The following is a 26,977-nucleotide window of genomic DNA, read 5'->3' on the forward strand; positions in this document are numbered from 1 at the left end:
TCATTTCCTCCCCCAAGTCCTGATTGATGCTATTGCTTGGTCTATCCATAAGTGGCTGCTGGTGCATTTTGCTTCGGGTCAAAACAAACTTTCTATTTGTTCCTAACTATATTGTGAGTCAGTTTTTCTGCCTGAAATCTTTGCTCAGGATGCTTCCTGTCCTATCTCTATTCCCATTACTATTTTGCCTATGGACACAAGTATCTGTGAAATGAAATCTGGGCCATCCTGGTGCATAATTAGCCACTGCTTACAGCTGCTAGGTATGTCATATGGAAAAAATATAGTTTGGAACACATATTAGTCCATAGACCAAAGTAAATAACGATTAACAGCTGGCATAGAAGCACAGTGCTGCTCTTCAGACTTATGTAGACATTAAATATGATTCATACATATGATAATACAGATAGTCCTCGGGGTGGGTTCTACTTACTTTTACTACTGGTTCGCAACGGGAGCGCACACACTTCTGCACATGTGCAGATCACCCGTGATGATGTCATGGCGGGTGGGCAGAGCCTCCCGCCAGTTTTACTACCGGTTCTATGGAACCGGACCAAACCGGGGGCAACCCACCCCTGGTAGTCCTTGACATACAACCACAATTGATCCCATAATTTCTCTTGCTAAGTGAGACATTTGTTAGGTGGGTTTTCCCCATTTTATAACCTTTCTTGCCACAGTTATTAAGTGAATCCCGGCAGTTGATAAATAAGTAACGAATTGTTAAGTGAATCTAATGTCCTCATTGACTTTGCTTGTCAGACAGTTGCAAAAGGTGATCCCATGACCTCAGAATACTGCCACTGTCATAAATACCAGTTGTCAAGCATGTGAATTTTGATAATGTGACCATGGAGATGTTGCAATGGTCGTAAGTGTGAAAAATGGTCATAACTCACTTTTTTCAGTGCCATTGTAACTTTGGTCATTAAACGGACAGTTGTAAGTTGAGGACTACCTGTTATAGGAAAGAGTGAAAAATTGGATACCTAATTTGAAATTTACTCAATTTAAGATCTTCACCACTATAGGACCATGGTGGAACGCAATTATGGAGAAAGAGTTCCCATGGCAATTTGCTTTGTCCAGCCTTCTAGTAGAAGGCAAGCTGTACTTCGCACAAACAGCATTTGGAAGGGATAAAAATTCTCCTATATCTTGAAATACCAAGTTTAGGAAAGCAGAAAGCAAGGGTCTTTTTAAATGTAAGACATCACCTGCAGGTACATATGCACCACATTACTTTCTTATATGCTTTTTATATTGTTATTTCTTGAAGGTATTGTTTAGTGTTTAATAAAAGTTTTTTAATTGGTGTGAGCTGCCCAGAGTCACATATTTGAGATGGGCAGCTATATAAAATGGAACAATAAATTACTTGGTTTGACATAAGTAGTACTATATTTAAAAAGTCTCAAATATCCCTTTAGTTCTTAGCATCGCTGCTAAGCAGCCATAGCATTTCACACAAGCCTGAACTTGACTATAAAACTAAGCCTTAAGGTGGTTTTCCAGTGTTTGTGCATATTTGCTTTAATACACCTGAACCCACCTTGGCCAACTAATTTGATCACATTAGGTTCCACAAAACATGTCCTTAAAATTGTGATACGCTGATAGTGGTAAATTCGCACAGGGTGATGATATTTTATTATTGTCCTGACTTACTTCTAGTTTGTTTTCAGTTTCTATTGCTGCCATTTTTAGGACTACAGCAAAAACAAACCAAGCAACTAGAATCGTGCTTATAGATTAATATGGTTTTTCTCTAGAGTCCCCTAGGTACCCTACCTTTTCCTGTTCATCTCCTTGTTGACAAAACCTCCCTTGCCTGCCAGCTTGCCTAGTTTTGTAGCAGCATTGCAAAATGAGAAAAGTCTTAAAAGGCCATTTACTTCATAAGTTTTTTTAAATGTACTTTATTTTGCACTTGTTATATATTAGTCACCCATATTTGTATTCATCCACCTTCATTCGTTGCTTACAAATTCTCAACTCTATTCTTATTTATTTATTTTATTTATTTATTTATTCATATTTTTATACCGCCCTTCTCCGAAGACTCAGGGTGGTGTACAGCCAATAAAAACGACAAGAATCCCAAAAATTTAAAATACACTATCAAATTTAAAAAACTGATTCGTTCACTCTAACTTAAAATATTAGCTAAAATTTATCAAAACTAAAACCTAGGTAAAACCCTATAAAAACCCACTAAAATCCCCATACTAAAATCAATCAGGCCAGCCCCGCTTGGTGAAAAAAGAAAGTCTTGAGCTTGCGCTTAAACGTCCGGAGATCAGGGAGGAGACAGAGTCCCACCGGCAGCTCATTCCATAAAGCCGGGGCCCCCACAGAGAACGCCCTTCCCCTGGGGGCTGCCAGCCGACATTGACTAGCCGACGGCACCCTAAGAAGACCCTCCCTGTGGGGGTGCACTGGACGTATCGGACAATGGGAGGTAACTGTCGGCAGCAGGCAGTCCCGTAAACATCCTGGTCCAATGCCATGGAGCGCTTTAAAGGTGATAACCAACACCTTGAAGCGCACCCGGAAGACCACCGGCAACCAATGCAGCCTGCGCAGGAGAGGTGTTACATGGGAGCTACGAGGAGCTCCCTCAATCCCCCGCGCGGCCGCATTCTGCACCAGTTGGAGCCTCCGGGTGCTCCTCAAGGGGAGCCCCATGTAGAGAGCATTGCAGTAATCCAGACGGGAAGTGACGAGGGCATGAGTGACCGTGCATAACGCGTCCCGGTCCAGGAAAGGGCGCAATTGGCGAATCAGGCGAACCTGATGAAAAGCTCCCCTGGCGACGGCTGTCAAATGGTCTTCTAAAGACAGCCGTGCATCCAGGAGAATGCCTAAATTGCGCACCGATTCCCTGGGGGCTAACGATTCGCCCCCCACAGTCAGCGATGGAGTAAGCTGACTGTGCCGGGACGCCGGCATCCACAGCCACTCCGTCTTGGATGGGTTGAGTCGGAGCCTGTTCGTCCCCATCCAGACCCGAACGGCCTCAAGACACTGAGTCATCACATCGACGGCTTCGTTGGGGTGGTTCGGGGTGGAGATGTACAATTGAGTGTCGTCAGCATACAGCTGACAGCTCACCCCGAAACCACGGATGATCTCTCCCAGCGGCTTCATATAGATGTTGAACAAGAGGGGTGAGAGAATCGACCCCTGCGGCACCCCACAAGTGAGTTGCCTAGGGGTCGATCTCTGCCCCCCTGTCAACACCATCTGCGAGCGGTCGGAGAGGTAGGAGGAGAACCACCGTAAAACGGTGCCTCCCACCCCCAAGCCCTCCAACCGCTGCAGCAGGATACCATGGTCGATGGTATCGAATGCCGCTGATAGATCTAACAGGACAAGAACAGAGGAACAACCTCTGTCCTGTGCCCTCCAGAGATCATCAACCAACGCGACCAAAGCCGTCTCTGTGCTGTACCCAGGCCTGAAGCCGGACTGGCACGGGTCTAGATAAAAGTTTCCTCCAGGTACTGGGGGAGTTGCCAAGCCACCACACTCTCTACAACCTTCGCCAGAAAGCGAAGGTTGGAGACTGGATGATAATTAGCTAAAATAGCTGGGTCCAGGGAAGGCTTCTTAAGGAGGGGCCTCACCACCGCCTCTTTCAAGGCGGCTGGGAAGACTCCCTCCCTCAGAGAAGTGCTGATAATTCCCTGGAGCCAGCCTCGTGTAACCTCCTGGGTAGCCAGTACTAACCAGGAGGGACACGGGTCTAATAAACATGTGGTGGCATTCAACCTCCCCAGTATCCTGTCCATGTCATCGGGAATCACAGGATCAAACTCAGCCCAAACAATGTTCTCAAGACGTGCCCGCGTCATCCCGTCCGGATCTACCCAATCCGTGTCCAACCCATCCCGGATCTGAGCGATTTTATCGTGCAGATAACTTCCAAATTCCTCAGCCCGACCTTGCAAGGGGTCCTCCCGAGCCCCCTGAAACAGAAGGGAGCGGGTCGCTCTAAACAAGGCGGCTGGGCAGTTATCTGCCGATGCTATAAGGGCGGCCAAGTATACTTGCTTTGCCGTCCTTATTGCCACTAGATAGGTCTGAATGTGTGACCGTACTAGTGTTCGGTCAGATTTGGAGCGGCTGGCCCTCCAGGCGCTCTCTAGGCGTCTTCTCCGACGCGTCATCTCTCTCAGCTCCTCAGTAAACCAAGGAGCCGGTCGAGAGCAGTGCCGGGTCAGAGGCCGCATCGGCACGACACGATCCAAAGCCCCCGCCGACGCCCTTTCCCAGGTGGCGGCGAGTTCCTTGGCCGAGCCGTGGGCCAGCTCCTTAGGAAATGGCCCAAGCTCCATCAGGAACCTATTCAGGTCCATCAGGCACCTGGGACGGAACCAGTGAACTGGCTCCATCTCCCTGCGGTGAGGGTCTGCGGTCTGAAAGTCCAGGCGAAGGAGAGAATGATCTGTCCACGGCAGGGGAGTAATGACTAAATCCCCCACATCCAGATCATTCAGCCACTGTCCCGAGACAAAAATCAAGTCCAGCGTGTGTCCCCCAGTGTGTGTGGGACCATTCACTAACTGGGTCAGGTCCAAGGCTGCCATGGAGGCCATGAACTCCCGAGCTGATGACGATGACTCACCTACTGACGGCAGATTGAAATCCCCCATGACCATAAGCCTGGGGGTATCAACTGCCGCCTCGGCTATCACGTCGAGCAGCTCGGGCAGGGCTGCTGTCACATGGCAGGGAGCCAGGTACGTGACCAGTAAACCCATCTGTACCCCATGGCCCCACCGCACAAAGAGAGACTCACAGCCAGCTGTCTGCGGGACAGAAACCTCCCTCGGATCCAAACTTTCATTTATAATAACTGCAACCCTCCCACCCCTGCCTTGAACCCTCGGCTGATGAAATGCGCGGAAGCCCGGTGGGCACATCTCGACGAGGGGAACACCCTGTTCTGTGCCCAACCAGGTCTCAGTAACGTCCATCAGGTCCGCACCACCCTCCTGTATCAGATCTGAAATGAGGGGGGCCTTATTAATAACGGACCTGGCGTTGCATAACATCAGTCAAAGGTCACGGCCCTGAGGAATCTGACCACTCGGGGAATGGGAAAAGGGCGCAGGACCGGAGCACGCAATCGCTTGTAAACAGCGCGGGCGCACTCCCTGAACATGATATGGTCCCCTCCTTCCGCCATATCTTCCCCTCCCATAAATCGTACCGATAGAATAATACTCTTGTCCAGGGGCTACAGTCACCCCCCCTAAATTATCCTAACCTATCTTCCTAATGCGAGCTCTAGCAAGGTCTGGCCCCCTCCCACACCCACCCACCCTCCCCTCCACCTAGGCCCTCCCTCCCCCTAAAAGCCCCTTAAAAAATTTAATTAAAAAACTCCTCAAACCCCTCTTTCCTGCATGCCACCTCTCGGGGTTCCAGAACCCGTCATTAAGGTAGGCCCTTGATAAAATAGAGGGCCATGCCCATGAGAGAGGAGCATCTCGCAGACCCAAGAGTTGTGCGGGTGAATATATCATAAAACCAAATAGCAGTCAGGGATCGGGGAGTCGTGCCCCGGCCAGTCCAAGGTAGTTTCTACAGTTCGGGTATCAAGATGAAAACCCCCGAGGATGTTCTGCCAGCTAGGGAAGGATGTATCAAGGAACCAAACCGAAGACCAAAAAGATATCCATCAGCCAGGCACAAGAGGATCCACCCGTCGGTCCAAAATGTTCTTGCCGTCAGTCCCGGGTCGAAGATAGAAATTTCACCAGACAGTCCACAAAAAGGGAACCAGCAAGTCGACAATGGGTAACCAGAGACGTTAGTCCAGCCCAGTCCAGGGGGGGGCACGACGGCCATCGCTACCGCCTCACTCCGTCCCTCTCACCGATGGAGCGGGCCATCACAATCACCGCCGCCCGCCGCCCCAACCCACCCCGAGCTGGGTACAAACAGGTCACCAAATTTCCCAACTAAAGTTGGCGATTTTATGATACATGCAGTATTTTTAAGCCCATTACATGAAGCTTAGCTTTATCTGTCTCCTGACACACCCCACTCTCCCTTCCATATAACAAACTGGGCAGGAACAGGCTCTTAAGAATGTCATCCTTTTTTCTTTTTGACAAACATTGAATTGTAATAACTGACCTCACAGCCACTAACTTTCTATCAATATTTGCTTAACTTAAAATTTCTCCATCCAGCTCTGCTGTCTTGAAGTGTTTGCTAAGCATTGCATTTATTCTCATGCGTGGTCATCGTTGACCACTTTTATTCCATTCACTGACCAACTTTTCTATATGTGTACAAAAGCATTCCATAGTTCCCACTTATTCATTTTATTATACTTTCTTTAAATCAAATGTCAAAAACTCATAGCATTAAGGACAAGTTAATTAGAACAAAGACTACGATGATAATATTAAAGTCGCCAGTGGGTAAAAAATGAAGAGTATCATGGGATGTTATTAACCATAGTTTTTTAAAAAGAACTTTTATTTCTCTGGCAGCATTAACTAAAGCACCCATTTTGGGTTTGTTGCCAAATAACAAAATCATTAAATCCAATTATGTGAAATTTGGCAACCACTTGTTAAGAGGCAACCATGCCTAATAATTATGTTCGTTCTGGATAACAGCTACCAATATTAGCTGTTCCCTTTAAAGGAGAAAAGCCTCATTTTATTATTTTGGTATGACTCACTCATAAAAAGCTATAATTTTTGCAAATTTAGCTCAGTTTCAAATTGCATTTGATGGAAAGCAGGCTAAAAAATGATTTTAAAATATTGCGTGACAGGAAGAAGTGTTCTCTTTGTTTTCCAGGTATATTGAAAGAGAAACCTTTGGAAGCTTGGAATTTCAAATAAAGGGTAAGGGTTCTTATTACATTTTGGTCCGCCAGTGTGTTGGGGCTGCTTATTTTGGGATGTTTTCTACTTGCCTATATAGATTTATCTGCTGTCAGCAAAATCGTTTTGGACATAAGGTTTTACCAATAGCGGTGGCCAAAAAAAGGAAAAAGAGCCAATTTACGATTTGAGCCAACCTGTTTATCCCTCACATCTCTAATAATATATTTTAGTTATAAGATTTTTATCCCATCTTTATTACTTTATAAAGTAATAAGTAAAATAAATAAAGTAAAAAAAACTGAGCTAAATTTGCAAAAATTATTAAAAATTTATAACTTACTCAAAGCAGCGAACATACGTGATATTCCTTCTTCCTATTTTCCCCACAGTAAAATTTCTGTGAGGTGGATTGGATTTAAAAAAAAGTAATTGGCCCAAAGTCACCCAACTGGCTTTCATGCCTAAGAAGGACTAGAACTCACAGCCTCCTGGTTTCTAGATCAGCACCTTAACCAAATTGACTGGCTGGTCCATCGAATATAAAGAGTGTGAAGATGTTTATGTAAAATCCCTGAGGTTTAAAGAGTGTTTAAAAGAAGGCTGCATTAAAAGAACTGAAGCTAAACATTACTTTTCTATAACCAATTTGCCCTTTGGCACAGCTTCATAATTGATGCTGCCTGATGATGGGAATATGTGTATGCTGCAAATAACAGGATTTACAGTGGCTTACAATACATTGCATTAAGAGTAAGAAATTAACATATTCCAAATAATAACGTAATATATAAGCAAAACACTCATTATGTTCTGCTATAGATATAAATAGATAAACGTGCCAATGGCATACAATCATTCTCTAGGCCATTCAGAAAAGTTACCTCTTAGGACTTTAGAGGCAGCATGGCAGACAGATTGCTTTTTGTGGAGCCAATGAAGATGGCTGAAATAGGAGCAGGTGAAGGGATTGGCTCCTTGGAACTTGGACTAAGGAGAAAAGAAAACCTATGTTTTAGCTCTATACAGATTCTCCCTCCGAAGAGATTGCTAATGTCCAGTGGGTTTGAGAGGTCTGGTGAAATATTTGTCTAAGCCACCCTTGGTGCTTTTTAAAGAGACTTCATGTTTGCTTACTTCCTCTCTCAATTACTTTTGAAAGTTACTTATTACTGATTCCTTTGGAGTTAAAGTTTTGAAAAACAAGTTATATTACACTGAAAGAGTTTCTTTCCATCCTGGATGAAAGAAGCTCTGAGTAAATTTAAGGATTAAAAAGAGAGATTTTAATTTTTAGAAAATAGAAGAAGTGGGACTAGAATGTTGATTTTGGAAAGTCAAGGGGCTAAATGAACTTGAAAGGATATTTCTGGTGGGGTATTTAAGATTTATAAAATAGTATATGAAGTTTTTGAAATTAATGGTAACAAATCCTCTCATGAGAAAAATTGTGCTGACTGGAAAATAAATAGATGATAAGAAGGGATATGAAGGCTGGCTACAGGGAACCAGGAACTGCAAAGGATTACTGTACTGTTAGAGGAGAACAGACCCTTCAAAATAACGGAACAATACTATTTGACTGTAGAACAAATTAAGGCTGTTCAGGAACAATTTACTCAGAAAGTACTTATAAGATTGTGTGGCACTATAGAGAGAAAATAGAAGAACAGTAGATTCTAATAGCTATTGGATAAAACATCCTGATTTTAAATATGGATTTGGAGTTTAAAAATGATTGAACTATAAAAATGATATGGAAAAGATGTTAGGACTTATATATATCAGGGTTCAAAAAATAGAAGACAGGGTCTTGTTTTTGAGGAAACATACATATATATGTATGTATGTATGTATAAAATAGTTTCTGGTAGCTATTAGGGGGATTCCTTTTTGACCAGAATTGTATGATAATGCTTTAAAGACTTGTTTGCAAATGGAAAGAGATTTCATTTGCATTATTTATTTATTTTTTTGAGAAAATGACAAGTTTGGATTATAAAATTGAATTTTTTGATTAAGATTCAAATATATGACAAATTGATTGATATGTTTTTTTGTAATTTGATTATTGATCTTTTCTTCTTTTTTATATTTATACAGTATAAATAGTTTGTATTTGTATTTTTTTAGTTTGCTTTTGCAAACTTAAGTAACTTTTTTTTAAAAAGTTCATTCTTCACTAACTTCTGGAAGATCTTCACTGAAGGACTCAGTTTGGCTTCTAGGAGGAAACTTATTCAGGAGCCAGAAGAGCAGCAGTTTAATGCTTCTCATAATATTCCAATCTGGGAATCTTTTAATAAGTCCAAATGGAGGCTAACAGCAAGATAGCAAATAAGCCTCAATGGAGAGCAAGAGGCCTCATTAATTAATACACAAAGTCACCAGAATTGGTAACAAAAAAACCAAGTCTGAGTTAGCAAAGTAAATTGTTCAGACAAATCTGTTCACTTCTCACACAACTCTATTAGTGGCATCTCCTTTCCGTATTTTGCTACAGCCTAACACATTATCATCTGCGGTCGCTAGTAGTCCTGATTTTGAGTAAATGTAAACTCCACTGTGAACTGTGTGAGTATATGCTGGTGGTGTGGGAAAGTGAGATAGCAATCCAGAAAACCTCCAGGAAATGTAGGTTTAATTTTGGTGATATCGAAAACAGAACGCAAAGACAAAGCTGAGAGTATTGTGTATGGCTCAGTGATTTACTGCATACAGACAAAACTAAGATTGCCAAATCATTACAGGTAGTCCTCGACTTACAACAGTTCACTTAGTGACTGTTCAAAGTTACAACGGCACTGAAAAAACTGTCTGATGACCATTTTTCACACTTACCACTATTGCAGCATCCCAATGGATTCAGATGCTTGGCAACTGACTCATATATATGACAGTTGCAGTGTCCTGGGAGACATGTGATCATCTTTGGCGACCTTCTGACAAGCAAAGTCAATGGAGAAGCCAGATTTACTTAACAACAATATTACTAATTTAACAAGTGCAGTCATTCGCTTATCAGCTGTGGCAAGAAAGCTTGCAAAACAGGGCAAAACTCATTTAACAAATGTCTTACTTAGCAACATAAATTTTTGACTCAATTGTAGTTGTAAGTTGAGGACTATCTGTAGTTAAGGCTGAAGTAGGAGCAAGACTGTTCTTGAAGTCAGTGCTGGGACTTTCCAGTAGAAAAACGGTCATGCATTCCTTCAACCCATTCAAAAAGGCATCTTACTTTTTGTCAGATTTGCTTACAAGTTTCATAGCAAAGCCATGAGGAAGCAAGCAGAACTCACAGCAAAAGATGACAAAGTTAGCACCAAGCACAAGAGCAACAAGTGCACAGAATAGATGAAAGTATCTGAATATTGGGGAAAAAAAATCAGGAGGTATCTGGTAGCAAATTTTAATACAGATTTGTTGTTAGCCATAAAAAGCGCTACCAAGCTTACTTTTTTGATTCCACAGATCTTTCTACTGAAAAGTATTCATCTTGCTTGCTTAATTTCTAGAGTCAACCTATGGCAATAAAATAATACATAAGTACCAGTTCTTAAAGGATGAAAAGGCATTTTGCAAAGTATCATTCACAAAGTTTATGAGAACAGCAACTGTTAGACAAAAAGGAAAAAAATACTTTCATGGTTCATCTGTATGCTTGGTTTAGGATGTGGCAACAGACATTAGAAAAACAAACTTACATTTCAGCATTAGGTCGAAGTGTATCCTGGTTCTTTCAGCTTAATGGATAATACTTACACTCATGGCAACTGAATCTTGATCCCACTGACGTCAATCGTCATTGATTTTTGTTTGCTCAGAAGTGCACTTTACATATCAAATCTTTTTGTTTGGTAAAAATGCTGGCAGAAAATATTTAATACCCAATTTAAACATTTTCTTTTCATTAAACTTTTGTGAATAGAAAATACAAGAACTGTGCTACTGATATAGTAGAACAAAAACAAAATGTTCTCCTACCACTTTTTCCCCTTGATGTAGCCCTGCTTGTGGTAATCACAAAATTTTAAATCATGGACTCTGTTCAAATCTGTATTGAAGAGGGAATTCACAGTACTTCAGGCACGACATAACAGGATAAAATTGTTCACAATGATTCCATTAGAATTAGAAACCCACCCAACATGTGGACTTCTACGAAAATCTGAAGGTTTTTTAAGTCATAATTCTCCTGAGACAAAAAATGCAAGGACAGAATAAAATCTGGGAAATAAATGTATGTATGTATGTTTGTATGTGTATAACCTGTTACCTCGCTGGAGCTATTTTGCGCTTCGAGGGATTGGTGTTAAGAATCTGCATTTGGATGGCAAGTATTAGCCGAGTAAATCAAGGCTAGAACTTTGAAAAATCATAATCATGTTGTGACAATGCAAGGAATGGCCCACATCACCTGAAATAAAAAGTCTGTTGAATTACAATTATGGAATGATGTGAAAATGGTTACAGTAAATATCGAGAACTTTGGTAACTAATTTTTTTCTTCGGCAAATTTGTATTTAATTTTTTGTTAAATCTTCAAAAACAACAACACAGGAATGCTATTATAAATAAAAGCATGAAAATACTGTTGAAATCCAATCAATTCATTTTTGCCCTATTATGCTAAATATCTCTGCTGAATCCTGCTGTCCCTGCCTATATAAAGCTCCTTTCTACAAGCCCCCTAAATTGTTTGATCAATGCTTCCACCAATTGGAAGTAATTTTCAGCCTAAGTTCTCAATTCAACTCGAGACTCAGTGATACATTCTTTTTGCTTCATCGTTTTGTGACTCGTCTTCTAATTTGATCACCGATTTCTTTCTACATTACGTTTAAAAATACAAGGGTAGCACTTCTAGGTGGTGGCTGCATTCACATACATTTCTCAATCATATGATAGAGTAAATTAACCTTTTAATTGAGCACCGCTTGTATCTACTGCTGGGAACTTGAGGAATGAAAACAGACAATCTTCACACTTTGCCCTGTGAATTAGTCTTAAGGAGGTTGCTTGAAAACTATAAACGTGATAGAAGTTTTAAGTTTTAGAGAACGTTTTGAGAATAATCAGGATTCTAATAAAGGAGAATATTTGTTGCTCAGGGATGAAATGAGGAGTCCTTGGTGCTCTCTGGGCTTGGTTGTTTTCTTAGTTTGGGTAATGAAATGTCTGCATGAAAACAACCAAGTTCAGTGAACACCAAGGACTCAATCAGGATTCTGTTGGGCAAGTATATGTCAGGTTTGGTTGGTCTGCCAGTCTAGTTGTCCCTTGATATTTTTCATGCTGACTGGGGCTGGTAGACAATAGAATTCAACAACTCCTGGGGATCACATTCCCCACCCACCCCCATCTTTTAGTAAAGATGACACTCGAACATTGCTCTTCTATGACTTCCTGATGTTGTGTTACTGCTGAAATGAGTTTAGTACTAGGAAGAAAGGGACCAATAGCCTTACTGTATAATATCCAAATGGAATGTTGTTCTTCATTTGACTTGCAAACATAGGACTTAGACTTGTATTTGCCTTTCTATGCAACTACCTTTTTTGCAGTCTATTCCAACTATATATAATATTTTGTCACGATTGGTTTCAATACAAAACAGAGTTAAAATCTGCCATTGTTCTGCCACTTCTGCTCTTTGATACATAAGGAAAGCTGGGCTCAGTTGCTTTCCTGTTTGAAGTTCATTTACCAAGCAGTCTCCCTTCTTTGTAGTGTTGCTGTATTTGCTGAAAATGATATCCCTGTAATTAGCAGTAACATAAAAATAATGTGTAAAATATAGCAAATCAAAAATACCAAGATTTTGTTGGGAAAAAATACCATACCACTAAACAATGCATCTACTTTTTGCATATGTTGATTTGGAGAATACATTTGCTTTTTTAGAAGTAGTCCACGTGCATTTTGTTGGATATGCATATAATAAAATGTAAACTGATAATTAGCAGGAGAACTGACCTATCCAGTACTATTGAATAAAGTCAGCTCCATCTTTGATGTTTCTCCACCTTTAATCCCACCCCTCTGTTATAGGCACACAAAGGTATTCCTAAAACAGTCATTTAGCCTTCAAGTTGACCTGTCAATCTATTAAAAATACTGTAAGTTGCGGAAATAGGCTTTAACTTTAATGGGTTTTAACTGACTTTATTTTTTCATTACAGCTTAAATTCTGTCTCCCATGTATTGAGGGCTACCTTGTGTACCATTTTGATAGAAAGACAGACTATAAACCTAATCAACAAGCAAAGTCAAAAATCCCTGAAAAACTGGATAATTCTTTAACGATTTACAGGCATTAATAGCATGTTTCTGCAAATTTTGATTGGTAGCATTGTTTGGTTTTTAAAGACATCCAGAACCTCAAAGTGAGTCATTAATGCAGGGATGAATTATGCTTTGAGCTTCAATAACACAACTAGGTGTAGGCAAGAGATTGTGAGAAGTATCGTTCAAATCACTGCAGAGTCTAAGGCTGCCTATTCTGCCCTTAATGGATGGAGTAGTGTACTTCAGTTTATGACAGAAAGAACTGGCCACCCTTTGGGGGCAAATATAATTCTAAGTAAAACTATATAATTCTAAGTAAAATCTATGTAGGATTATGGCTCTGCCATTATTTTTACATTTTTAGTAGAAATGCCTGTGGGATATCTTTCAACATATATAATAATCTTGGAGAGTTTTAACGAAACTCCTTGATATGATGCAATCCTTGGCAACTTCAAGGTCCAATTTCATTTGGTCAGTTTGGCATTAGCATTTTTACATAAAACAAAGTTCATAGATTTATCCATTGAAGTTTTTTTAAAAAAATGACAAAAATTGTGCTGAATTGCATCTTCATTAATTACTAGAACTCATGCCCACAAATGAACGCAAATCAAACCTGCAAACAAACAAAAATCAACCAACCAACAAAAACCTCCAGCAGATATTGACCATGTAATCCTTGGCTGGGCAAATGAAAACAGGCCACATTTAAATTATAAGACTTTCAGTAGCCATCAAAGTTAAAGTACTGTATGCTGGAACTTGAAGGCCTTTATCTGCAAACAAACGAAAGTATATATATAGTATTTACAAATACTAAAACTAACAGTATTTTGTTCACAGTGCCATCGCTTATACAGGTAGCTTTCCCATGATACTTGTATTCTGGCATGAGAATATATATATATTTCATTATATATGTATAATATATAATGAAAAACATACAAGTGCGAATATAAACAGGCCACAGTTACAGCCATCAAAAGAGACATCTGGGAACATTTAAACTGTACAGCTCTTCCCTTTTGATTCGAGAGGAAACATCGTTCTTGCGGTAAGAATGTCAGTCTTTTTATCTAAAGTGGCTTAAAATGATCAATGAGTACCACCATGAAAAAAATCATTGTGTACACAGAATAACCTTACTTCAAGGTTCTTTAAATGCCTTTTCCAGTGCATCAAATACAAAAATTATAAAAGACATTAGTCAGTTAAAACTTCTCTCTGTGTGGCCAAATCTCTTCTGAGTTCTGATGATGCTGGTGGTGAGTTTTAATGTGCAGCCCAGCTGCCAATTGACTGTACATTACTCCAAGTCTTTGTTCAACACCTGTCTCAATATCACACAAAGTTAATGCAACTTGATAACCCAAAATGCACTGGTCTTTCTTTGTGTCCTCCACTACTCCTATTAGTTGGTTCCTGCTTATCAGTCCAGCTTCATTATCTTACTCAAGCTTGAGATCAGAGGTGACGAATGACTTCAGATATTAAGATGGAGAAGGAAGATTTGGTGGCACTTCAGAATCAAACCTACAAGTAATGTAGGTTTTCCAATAGGAGGTTACTTCTTGTTCAGTTTTCCTCCTGCTTTCTTGATTTTCTGTCTTGATGATGGGCCTATAGACCTGTAGGATTTTGTTGCTGTACTACCTCTACGGGGTTTCTCCTTCATTAAAAGTCTGTTCTTCATTTTCAGAAATTTGAAGTGAGTGGTCAATGGTGATGCCATGTTGCTTAGGAAGCAATCTCTTCCACTTGGTTTTGTTTCTTCTCAGATGGTTCAGCATGTTTTCAGATAAATGAGTGTTCCCAGTAAAGTTGGCCCATTCTTCAAAGAGTGGCTCCACAATATAGGTCATGAAGCCTGGAGAAAAACATAAGGCAAGTTACATCAGCAGTTTAGCTGATCACTAAATGCCCTTTTCTGATAAGCTAACATTCTACTTTGAAAAAGGGGTCTAGTCTAGCATAGCTTCAAGATTGCATCATTTGGGTATAATTAATTAATATAAAATTAATGTTAATTTTATTTAAATTACTACAAAATTATTTTGCTTTTCTTTTACAAATAACAAATTTTTGCCCTCGCACTGCTCTATGCCTGCTAGAATATAATGCTACTTGAACTGATTCTGATGGTATGGCGCTTGGTTATTTGAGGGACCGACCATCTCCCATAACCAGTGGAACATTAACCATTAATCAGTGGAACAGCCCAGAAGCTGTGGGGGCTTCATCACTGGAGTTTTTAAGAAGAGACTGGACAGCCACTTCTCTGAAATGGTCCCCTGCTTGAGCAGGGAGTTGGATTAGAAGACCTCCAAGTCCCTTCCAGCTCTATTCTGATTAAACATCTGCCTGGCCAATTTGATCCTGCAGGGTTGGTGCATTCTGAATTCCTTTGGTTAAACAATGTCATCTCTCAGGATCTCAAAAATGCTCCTTTTTAGCAGTGCCTACCCTCTGAAATAAATTTCTCCCAAGATCTAGATGGCCCCCACTCTGCTATTGTTTAGAGTCATAAAGGTCTGGCTCTTTACCTAGGCCTTCAGTAAGGGAGGGAGAGTAGGACTGCCTGCTTCCTTGTGCTTGCTATTCTTTATTTTTTTATTTCATTGTAATTTGATTATTGTAAGCTACCCAGAGCCATTGAGAGACATTATTATTATAATTTGATGTACAGTCAGCCAGATGTTTAGACTGAAAATGACATTTTATTATTATTATTATTCACTATCAACGTTGTCATAAGAACTTATTTACTAATTCAGGAAGTCTTATGGCTGCTTTACACCTAATTAAAATAATACTAAATATAAAGACGGAAGACTACAGAAATACCCATTATGGAGAAATGGATTGTGAAGATGGCAAAATGAGAAGAAATTACTAAAATGACCTGTCTGATAAAGGAGGGAACAATAATTACTTTTATAAAAGACTGGAAACCCTTTATAGGCTTTTTATGAAAATGGACAAAAATAAATTTGAAAATTTGGTGATTTATTAAAAGGCTTGTTTATGGGAAGAAAAGAACCACAATATGTCATTTGGGAGGATAGAGATGGTAATTACTGCAGAACTGCTACAAAGAAGATTGGAAGTTGTTTATTTTACATATCTTTCTCTTTTGCTATGTCTCACTTTTTCTTTTATGTTTTCAGAACTCCCTGTTCTTCTTTTCTTTTTATGTTCCTGAGTTTTTTAAATCTTATGTAAAATCTTCTGTTAATACAAGTTATATTAAAAAAACTCTAATTGCATTTTAGGCATGACTACTACTATGTGTAATAAGATGTACCTAAGATTAGAGCAGGGGTGTCAAACTGGTGGCCTGTGGGCTGGATGAATCATGTGCAGGCCACGCCCACCCTAGCTCCGCGAAGGGGAAAAACATTGTGATACGTCATGTGATGGCAATGTGATGCCACAAGTTTGACTAGACCATGGCACACATTTCCATAGCTGGGCTGAAAAAGGTCCACATGGATAAAAAGAGAGGTAAAAGAGTCAGGGAATCTTTTGTCTACAAAATCATTGCTGGTTCTTAATTTGCCACTGGCCATAATTCCTGTGGGCATTTAGCTCCTTTTGTTAAACTTTTCTTTCCTGTATAATACAGTGATTGTCACAAATGACCCAGCACAGCAGTCAATTCATCTTGGCATCCAAAGTACCCATAATTATTGACCCAAATTAAATTAAGATTTAATTTGATTTAGTATTATTAGCATTGATAGATTAGGAAATGTTTGGCCTTTGACTTTGATCTTAAGCATTCAACTTAAATACACCTAGTCCTTGAATTACAACTATTCATTTAGTGGCTGTTCAAAGTTACAACGACACTGACATAAGTGACTTATGACCATCATAAGTGACATGATGGTTGCAGCATCTCCACAGTCACATGATCAAAATTCAGCTGCCCTGGCAATTGACTCATATTTATGACAATTGCAGTGTCCCAGTGTCATGTGATCACTTTTTGTGGCGTCATATGATCACTTTTTGTGACAAGTAAAGTCAATGGAGAAGCCAGATTCACTTAGCAATTGTGTTACTAACTTAAAGCTGCAGTGATTCACATTATAACTCGAATAGAGTAGAATAGAGTAGAATAGAATAGAATAGAATAGAATAGAATAGAATAGTTGGAAGGGACCTTGGAGGTCTTCTAGTCTAACCTCCTGCTTACGGAGGAAACCCTATATGATTTCATACAAATAGTTATCCAATCTCTTCTTAAAAACTTTCAGTGTTGGAGTATTTACAACTTCTGGAGGCAAGTTGTTCCACTGATTAATTGTTCTGTCAGGAAATGTCTCCTTAGTTCTAGGTTGCTTCTCTTCTTGATTAGTTTCCACCCATTGCTTCTTGTCCTGCCTTCAGGTGCTTTGGAGAATAGCTTTACTCCCTCTTCTTTGTGGCAGCCCCTGAGATATTGGAACACTGCTACCATGTCACCCCTGGTCCTACTTTTCATCAAACTGGACATACCCAGTTTTAGCAACCGTGGCCAGAAAGGTTGTAAAACGGAGCAAAACTCACAAGCAGTTTAGCTTTGTATCCCAAAGGATCCCAAAACTTATTTTATCTGACTGCCAAGTAGTTTTTCATGGAATAGAAAAATTACGGAACCTATTAGGAGGTCAGGCTAATGATACATGGCATACTCACCAATTTGTATACTAGGTATTGTGTCTTTCTTCTGATTACAAAGAGGACTTATTTCCAAGTCAAATTTCTGCTCCAGATCACCTATCAGAAAGGATAATTAAATTTTGACACCATAAATGTTTTTGTGTGCAGAGCTCTAATAATTCGGTCTACTGGGTAAGGCACTAGGCTACTAAGTGGGATATCACGAGTTCTAGTCCTGCCTTAAATATGAAAGCCAGCTGGATGTCCTTGGGCCAATCACTTTCACCTTCACAGAAACCCCAGGAGCTTGCGGGGGAAATAGGAGAAGGAAGATATGTTAGATATCTTCACCACCTTGAATTATTTGTAAAAATAAAGAAAGACAGAATACAAACAAATAAAAGAAATAAAATTTAATAACTTATATGCTAATATGTCTGAATGCTGCAAATCCTAAGAGGAAAATAATGGTATCCACCTGATATTCATACACTGCTTTCTACATTACCAAATCATGCAAGGCTTTCTTGCACAAATTATTTTATGGTCATTTGTAGTAGTACTTAAGTGATGTGCTGGAAACCTCTACATTTGTATAGGTGGGGTACAGTAGTTGTATTAATATTTCATTACTTTATTGGTAGACATTTGTAAGTCATTTTATCTTCTTAAACTGCAAATTTTGTATTATTTCTTGAAGAAAGTGTCTATTTAATCTAAGATCTGTACCACGATGTGTTACTTGCTATCATTCCTTTCATACATCTTTTATATGCATTGCAGTTATCAGTAGCCAAATTTGGATGGTCAGAAGCATAACTTGTAATGTAAATCTTCCCTTACTTTATGCTCCCCACATTTACAAGATTCCCAGCCGGGGGTGGGGGTGGGGTCACATTTGGGCTAGATGTTTCATAAATTGTGATTCTAATACAGCTGAAGGGTATTTGTTTGGGATAATCTGGACAAGATGCCTCCTTTCAGGTGGAAACTACTTCACAAGTCACTAGCCAGTTAGGTTCTTTGGTTTAGTCATACTATATAAAGTGAGAACAGTTATATCAATACACAATGCTTTGGTTTGAAGGCTCTTCCAAATACCTACAAATCAGGGGTGAAATCTACTTACCTTCCGTACCGGTTTGGAAGTGCATGTGCCGCGCTGGACCCTCTGCACATGCACAAACCCTCTGTGCATGCGTAAAAAACAAGTTACTTCCTGGTTAAAACCAGGAAGTAGCGGCGACTAGGTGGGTGGGCGGAGCATCGTGCTGCTGTCGCTACCAGTTCTCCGAACCACCCACCGCCATCACTACTGGTTCAGCCGAACCGGTCCGACCAGTAGCATTTCACCCCTGCTGCAAATGAATTTTCCTTTGGCATGGAATAGTGAGGGGAAATCAAAATGTTGAGAGTTCTACATGTAGGCCAAGTCAGACCTTTAATCCATTCTGGGGAATCTGGGTTTTGAAGTCCACAATCTTAAAGTTGCCAAGTTTGGAGAACTCTGGCCCTAATTCATCATCTATTGTATTATTAAAAAGACTAGTGAACACTACTGTTCAAGGTTAATCAAGGCAATTAAATGGCTATGGTTGTATTAATCACTTTTTTTTAAAGAAGGCATTAATTTAAGAAAGTTGCATTTTTTCCAGATTTTTTTTTAGCAACTTCAAATAAGATGACTAGTCACTGCCACTTCATGTTAAAATTATGGTTCAGAAACACAGAGCCAAGGTGAAAATACATCAGATTGCTGACCTTGCCTGTAGAATTCCTCACAAACTCGCTCACTCCACTGTTTGCTCAACTCCCAGAGCCGGCAAGGATTGCAAATGTCTGCGCACTTAAGTGCAATCTGAAAATAAAAGACATTATGCAGTAAAACATATAATACTTGAAGGTCTTCAAAATTTATTGGGCGTTGAAAGTTTTATGTTGTACTACAAAAGACACTCAGAAGGGGAATTATTCCATAATACCAAACAAACAATCAAAATGAAAATGACAAATAACAATTAAAATTACAGAAAAGCAATACATTCAATATATACTGCAAAACTACTTACAGTTATAGCTACAACACTGTATACCTGTACACTTTATAAATACAAATATACCTGATGTTGGATAACATTCTATATAAAAGGTAAAGGTAAAAATTCCCCTTGCACATATGTACTAGTCATTCCCAACTCTAGGGGGCAGTGCTCATCTCTGTTTCAAAGCCGAAGAGCCAGCATTGTCGGAAGACATCTCCAAGGTCATGTGGCTGACATGACTAAACGCCAAAGGCACACAGAACACTGTTACCTTCCCACCAAAGGTGGTCCCTATTTTTCTACTTCCATTTTTTTTACGTGCTTTCGAACTGGTTGGCAGAAGCTGGGACAAGTAACGAGAGCTCACACCGTCATGCGGCACTCGGGATTCAAACCGCTGAACTGCCAACCTTTTGATCGACAAGCTCAGCGTCTTAGCAACCACCGCACTCCTAACAACATTCTATATACTAATAGCAAATTAATTTTTTAAAGCATAATTTGAAGAAACCCCACGTTCTGTCTATTATTAAGAAATATGATCAGGTAGAAGAAGGGATTTAAAAAATCAGGTTTAATCAGGTTTAAATATGCTTTAGGAGCACAATTCCAATTAATAGTTGTGAGGGGAGGAAATGGAACGAATCCTGGAACAAGGTATAGCTAATTTTCTGGAATGCCGTATTTTTGCTGCAGAGATACCTTGGCACTAATATAAATCATTTTTGAATGTTTTATTTTGTTATATGCAACTAATATCAAATCAGTTAACATCAATTAACAATGGTTGAGGCTGCCAGAAGAGCAAGAATCAGAACTCTGTATCTCCTTTGACACCAGAGGGAGGTAAAAGACGAAGTTAAGAAGAAAATCAAATCAGCTAATCGTGCTTATTTCACTGAACTGTGGTTTCGTTTAATTTGCTAGTAATTCCCTCAACAGCAAAGTTTGTGAAAGAGGCTCAGTTGAGAGAGAGAGTGGCTGAAGACATCCTGTGAACGGCTCTGGCCAAGCGGTTGACAGGAGATGGGGAGAGGGAACCATGGTTCCTTGCAAGAGAGATAGCAAAAGCAATAGCACTTAAGACTTATTTACCACTCCACAGTGCTTTATTTGTGACTAGAAATGCCACCATATTGCCCCCAACAATCAGGGTTCTCAATTTACTATCCTCAGAAGGATGGAAGTCTGGATTAACCTTGAGCCTGTCAGGGTTGAATGCCAGACTGTGAGCAGAGTTAGCCTGCAATACTGCATTCTAACCATTGCGGTGCCACCAGGGTTCCTTAACAAATGAGGGGCGAATAGTGATCTGTAACATCTACCCTGTCAGCATTTAGGAAGCTTGCAGTAAACAAGAGTTTTAATAATTATTTATGTATGGATTAACATATTGATCTTAATTTATGTCTATGGAGATTCTCAGTCATCCAGATCATGGTTGTCCCAAAGGTGCTTTTTCAAGAGGCAACTGGACTTTCTGATTTTTCTTTGAAGATGTTTCGCTTCTCATCCAAGAAGCTTCTTCAGCTCTGAGCTGAAAAGGTACATTTGGATTTTAATTTATGTTTTAATATTCGTTCGTGTGATTTCTTTCTTTCTTTCTTTCTTTTTTTGTTAACTACTTTGGATACTTGCCAGAGTATAAAAGTAGTTCATAAATCCAATAAATAAATAAATGGAAAGGTTTTACAGCCAGCAACTGAAGAATAAGTAAGAAAAGCCAAGAATACTCGGACATCATTTTATTGTTCCCAGCAAATAATTTTTGATTGCAATAGAAATCAGGATTAATTTTCAAAGTACTATATTTGTTGGTAGTTACTAGGCCGCAATTACCCTTACCCCCATGCTCCTGTCAATAAAAATACTTAACTTTATATATATATTGTATTTCTATGCTAGTAGAAAGTTAAATTCATTTTGTCATAATCCTCTTTGAGCCAGAGATATTTTTATTAAACTTCACTAAACCACATTTTTCTTCAAAAACCTTGAACTGGCATTATATATGATGACAACTGCAAATATTTTATATGCTTTTTATGGCAAAAGATATCTGATGAACTTTTCTATGGAAGAATAATTAATTAAAGTGTGGGTGTATGCTTTAATGTCTAGAATAACTGCACATCTAAAAACTGAATCTGATGTACAATTTAATCCTATTGTGAAGGTTCCGACAGCTTTTGCAAGTTGACACTTGTTTGGAAACCATTTCTGGACTAAAATTCTATTAATGGAATCATGACACATCCCAAATTTGGAGCCTACAAGTTTGTATTTTTATCAGATATATTATCTACACATTATTTACAGTATTTTTTCAATATACTCTTTATTTATAGCTTTTCTTTTTCCTCTAATTTCAATTTATAATCATAATCATAATAACAGAGTTGGAAGGGACCTTGGAGGTCTTCTAGTCCAACCCCCTGCCCAGGCAGGAAACCTTACACCATCTCAGACAGATGGTTATCCAACATTTTCTTAAAAATTTCCAGTGTTGGAGCATTCACAACTTCTGCAGGCAAGTCGTTCCACTTATTAATCTAACTGTCAGGAAATTTCCTAAGGAGAAATTTCTTCCTTAGTTCTAAGTTGCTTCTTTCCTTGATTAGTTTCCACCCATTGCTTCTTGTTCTACTTTGGAGAATAGTTTGACTCTTCTTTGTGGCAACCTCTGAGATATTAGAATACCGCTATCATTGCTCTTTATTTATAGCTTTTCTTTTTCCTCTAATTTCAATTTTGCTCATTAAATATTTTTATGGCTTAATAAAGACATGTCTTGACCAGAATGGGTATGAAATGTTTTATAGTACTTTAAGTTGTTAATTGTGTCTTAGCTTTTATTAGCTGTATGATATTGTAGATTTGCTGGTTATTGCAGAATTGCCAGGTATCTACTTGGTTCACAACTCCCTTTATTATATTTTCTATATTTGTACAAATTAGCATTGTACCAGCACTGTTCCTTTTCCTATTTTTAAAAATTATGTTCTTATATTATAATAAATATTATTACACTTATGATTGTCTACAACTCCCCTTTATATTATTGCCTGTAACTCCTAAAAAAAGAGAAACTCAAGTTGTTCTTTTCTAGAAACTCCCATGAAAACGTGATTAAATTATGCTGTCTGTAATGTATTTTGAATTTTAGGAGGGAAAATTGGGCCGGAAAATGCACGTTGCTGATTGGTTGATGCCTCAGCCAAAATACTATATAAAGAGAGGGTTTTGCCTGTTGGTCTTTGCTGGAATTCACAATAAACTAAAGAGCTGTTGTCACTTGCATCGTCTCCTGCCTCTTCATTGCCCAAACCTAATATTGGCGACGAGAATGGGATATTGAAGGCAGTGAGACTAGGAAAAGAGCTGAAGGAGCAACTTAGTTTCAAACCCAGCCAGTCATCCAGAGCGGATACATAGCGATGTCTAGCTATACGCCACCAGCGCCATTCGACCCAGCCAAGGAGAAATGGGGGTCGTACATGGCTCGTTTCGAGTGTTTCCTCGAAGCCAACGAACTGCAAGGAGTATCGAATAATCGGAAGCGTGCTTACTTCCTGAGCCACTGTGGGCCAGAAGTCTTCGATACCGCCGAATCGCTGTCGGAACCAACGCCTGTCCAGTTGGTGCCATGACCAGTGCTACAGACAACGCTATGAGCACACTACGCGCTGGTGCCATCGAAGTTCGTACAACGTTTCGAGCTAAGGCAAAGAGTTCAGCGAGAGGGCGAATCGATAAGCGTGTACATGGCTGCATTAAGGAAAGCCGCAACCCACTGTGAGTATAGGGACTTGGAGGACACTTTATTAGAACAACTCATTTGTGGGGTCAGGGACATCCGACTACAGAGGCGGCTGCTGTCGAAAAGCAACCTAACCCTAGCGATAGCCCTGGATGAGGCCAGGGCGCACGAGATGTCCACCAAAGCGGCGGAAACCTTACAGAAGCCGAACGCACCAAATTCCTCAGCGAAAGCAACGCCGGTCCACAGCGAAGAGATCCAGGCAGAATGGGAAGAGGAAGAAGAGGAAGAGGTTTCCACACCAGGAGGCTGGAAAGAGGTGACTGTGATGAGTGCGTGAGTTGCGGAGGCCAACACCAACGACAGAATTGCAGGTTCAAGGACGCAATTTATCGGCGGTGTGAAAAGAAAGGACATATAGCTCAGGCCTGCCGAGCCTCCCAACCTTCCCGCCAAAAATTCAAACTGGCCAATCAACAGGGCGCTGGTTCCGCGAAGCGGCCAGGGATTGGCCAGTTCAAAAAAGGCGTGAAGTCGAATCACACCACTGTGCGAGTGGGCCACGCATCGACACGGCTAGAAAAGAAAATATTCACTAAGACCTACATCGAAGGAGTGCAGTGTAAAATGGAGGTGGATACCGGCTCATCAATCACGATTATGTCTTGGGACACAATCGCGAGGGACCTGCCAGAAGTCGCGAAACGCCAGCTGCAACCCCAGAAGCTGAGAGTGCAAGACTACAAGGGAAACCGAATCCCTGTTCGAGGAGTCACGTCGGTCAGAGTGAGATATGGACATTTCAAGAAAACCCTGCCGATCACCATCGTAGACGGAAACCTGTCCAGCTTACTAGGTCTGGACTGGTTCCGAGCCTTGGGAATGGGCATAACCGGAGTTCACAGAAGTGGCGTCAACCTGAAGGACGAATTGCTGAGGGAATTCGAGGACGTTTTTCAAGACAGCCTGGGCAAGTACGTGGGGACCCCCATTTCATTCAATTTAGACCCCCAGGTACTTCCCTTAGATTAAAAGCTAGGAGGGTTCCGTTCGCCCTCAAACCCAAGATTGACAGGGAACTAGATAAATTAGTAAACCAGGGAATATTAGTCCCCGTTGACCATGCAAAATGGGAGACACCAATAGTGACCCCAATCAAACCGGACAGATCAGCCCGTATTTGTGCTGACTATAAGGCAACGTTTAACAAAGCATTGCAAAAGAGTGCTTACCCCGTCCCCATAGTGCAACATTTGTTGCACTCGTTAGGGCAGGGACAGGTCTTTGCCAAACTCAACCTGGCTCAAGCCTACCAACAATTACCAGTTGACAACGAAACAGCCAAAGCACAGACGATTGTCACACACCGGGGCGCTTTTAAATGCACTCGACTTCAGTTCGGAGTTAGTGTAGCCCCTGGGTTATTCCAAAACCTCATGGAACGGCTCCTACAGGGTCTACCGGGAGTAGTCCCATATTTTGACGATGTACTGATATCAGCAGAAAACTTGGAAGAATTCGGGGTCAAATTGCGGAAGGTTTTGGGCATTTTCAGGTCTGCGGGGCTTAAGGTTAAACTCAACAAATGCCATATAGGAGCTGAATCTGTAGAATTCTTGGGTTACCAGATAGATAAAGAAGGCATCCACCCAACTGAGAGCAAAGTGCGTGCCATTAGAAAGGCTCCACCCCCAAAAAACAAAGCAGAATTACAAGCATTTTTGGGGCTTGTAAACTTCTATGCGGTATTTTTAAAAAATAAGGCAACGGTAGCCGAACCACTACATAAACTGCTAGCGAAAAAATCTGTATGGACTTGGGGCAGGGTTGAGGCTAAGGCCTTTGAAGGCGTTAAAAAACTTTTGTCCAGCGATAGCCTTTTAATTCAGTATAATGGGACGTTGCCATTAGTACTAGTTTGGGATGCATCACCCTACGGGGTAGGGGCTATCCTCAGCCACAAGTTACCGAACGGTTCGGAAGCCCCTATCGCATATTTTCCCCGCACGATGTCCACAACAGAAAGGAACTATAGCCAACTAGACCAGGAAGCGCTTGCTATAGTCTCTGGGGTTAAAAAATTCCACGAGTATCTGTTTGGGCGGCGATTTGAAATAGTCACAGACCAAAGACCTTTATTGGGACTCTTGGCGGGGTACCATCCAACACCGGTTGCATTATCACCCAGGCTGACTCGTTGGACTATTTTCCTGGCAGCATATTTGTACCAACTGTCTCACCGACCGGGCAAGGACTTGGGACATGCGGACGCTTTAAGTAGATGCCCATTGCCAGAGACTATTGAAGACCCGACCCCAGGGACACCTGTCTTGTTAATTGTCTCTTTGGACTCTGGCCCGGTCACATCCATGGAAGTGACTAGGGCATCCTACAAAGATATTATTGTAAGGACAGTGATTGGTTGGGTGCAGAGGGGATGGCCCACTGCACCGGGGGATCGTTTTAAAGAGTTTACAAAGAAGCGTTTGGAACTGTCGGTACAAGGGGGTTGTCTGTTATGGGGGGATAGAGTGGTTATTCCGGAGAAATTACGAGGGCATGTTTTGGAACTATTGCATGTGGGCCACCCAGGGATCGTGAGGATGAAAAGCCTAGCGAGAAGTTATGTGTGGTGGCCACAAATGGATAAAGACATTAGCGACCGGGTAGGGAAATGCCAAGCTTGCCAGGAATCAAGGCCACTACCCCCAACAGCCCCCATAAGGGATTGGGAAAAACCCCAGGGTCTTTGGTCCAGGATCCACATAGATTTTGCCGGGCCGTTCCATGGGCAGACCTTCTTAATTGTGGTAGATGCCTACTCGAAGTGGTTAGAAATTATACTCATGAAAACCACAACAGCTGAAGCTGTAATCACAGTTTTGAGGCGTTTATTTGTGACACACGGGTTGCCCGATACCATAGTGTCTGATAACGGCCCACAATTCACGGCCACCCAGTTTGAGGGGTACTTGGCCGGAGAGGGCATACGGCACGTCCTCACGGCACATTTCCACCCGGCGACGAACGGACTTGCAGAACGTTTTGTACGCAGTGCCAAGGAAGCGCTATCTAGAATTAGCCCAGGAGATTGGCAATCCAAAATTGACACCTTCCTGGCAGTCCAACACAGAACTCCTGTGTGACCACCGGCCGCAGCCCATCGGAGTTATTAATGGGTAGAAGACTCCGATGCCCCCTAGATTGGTTAAACCCAACATACTCCCCTGATGAGTACCAGAGCACGAAAGGAAAAACCAGAACAATGACAACAGGTGACCCGGTATGGGCACATAACTATAGTGAGGGCCCAGCGTGGCTAAGGGGAACAATTGTAGGAGTGACGGGCCCAAAGTCATACTTAGTGGACCTGGGGG

General features: G+C 40.9%; 1 protein-coding gene across 11 annotated transcripts in view; it reads right to left on the reverse strand.

Annotated features, from left to right (window-relative positions):
• Positions 1-10,255: 10,255 nt before the first annotated feature.
• Positions 10,256-26,977, reverse strand: part of PDE7B (phosphodiesterase 7B) — a 243,017-nt gene continuing 226,295 nt past the window's right edge. For all 11 annotated transcript variants that reach the window (XM_058171300.1, XM_058171260.1, XM_058171253.1 and 8 more), the window contains 3 exons: positions 19,560-19,656; positions 17,835-17,915; positions 10,256-15,018 (listed from right to left, as the gene is read on the reverse strand). In XM_058171300.1, the coding sequence (XP_058027283.1) occupies positions 14,807-15,018; positions 17,835-17,915; positions 19,560-19,656 (390 nt within the window). In that variant the 3' untranslated portion in view covers positions 10,256-14,806. The remainder of the gene's footprint in view (positions 15,019-17,834; positions 17,916-19,559; positions 19,657-26,977) is intronic.

The sequence above is a fragment of the Ahaetulla prasina genome, chromosome 1 (genome assembly GCF_028640845.1).
Source record: "Ahaetulla prasina isolate Xishuangbanna chromosome 1, ASM2864084v1, whole genome shotgun sequence".
NCBI classification, from domain to species: domain Eukaryota; kingdom Metazoa; phylum Chordata; class Lepidosauria; order Squamata; family Colubridae; genus Ahaetulla; species Ahaetulla prasina.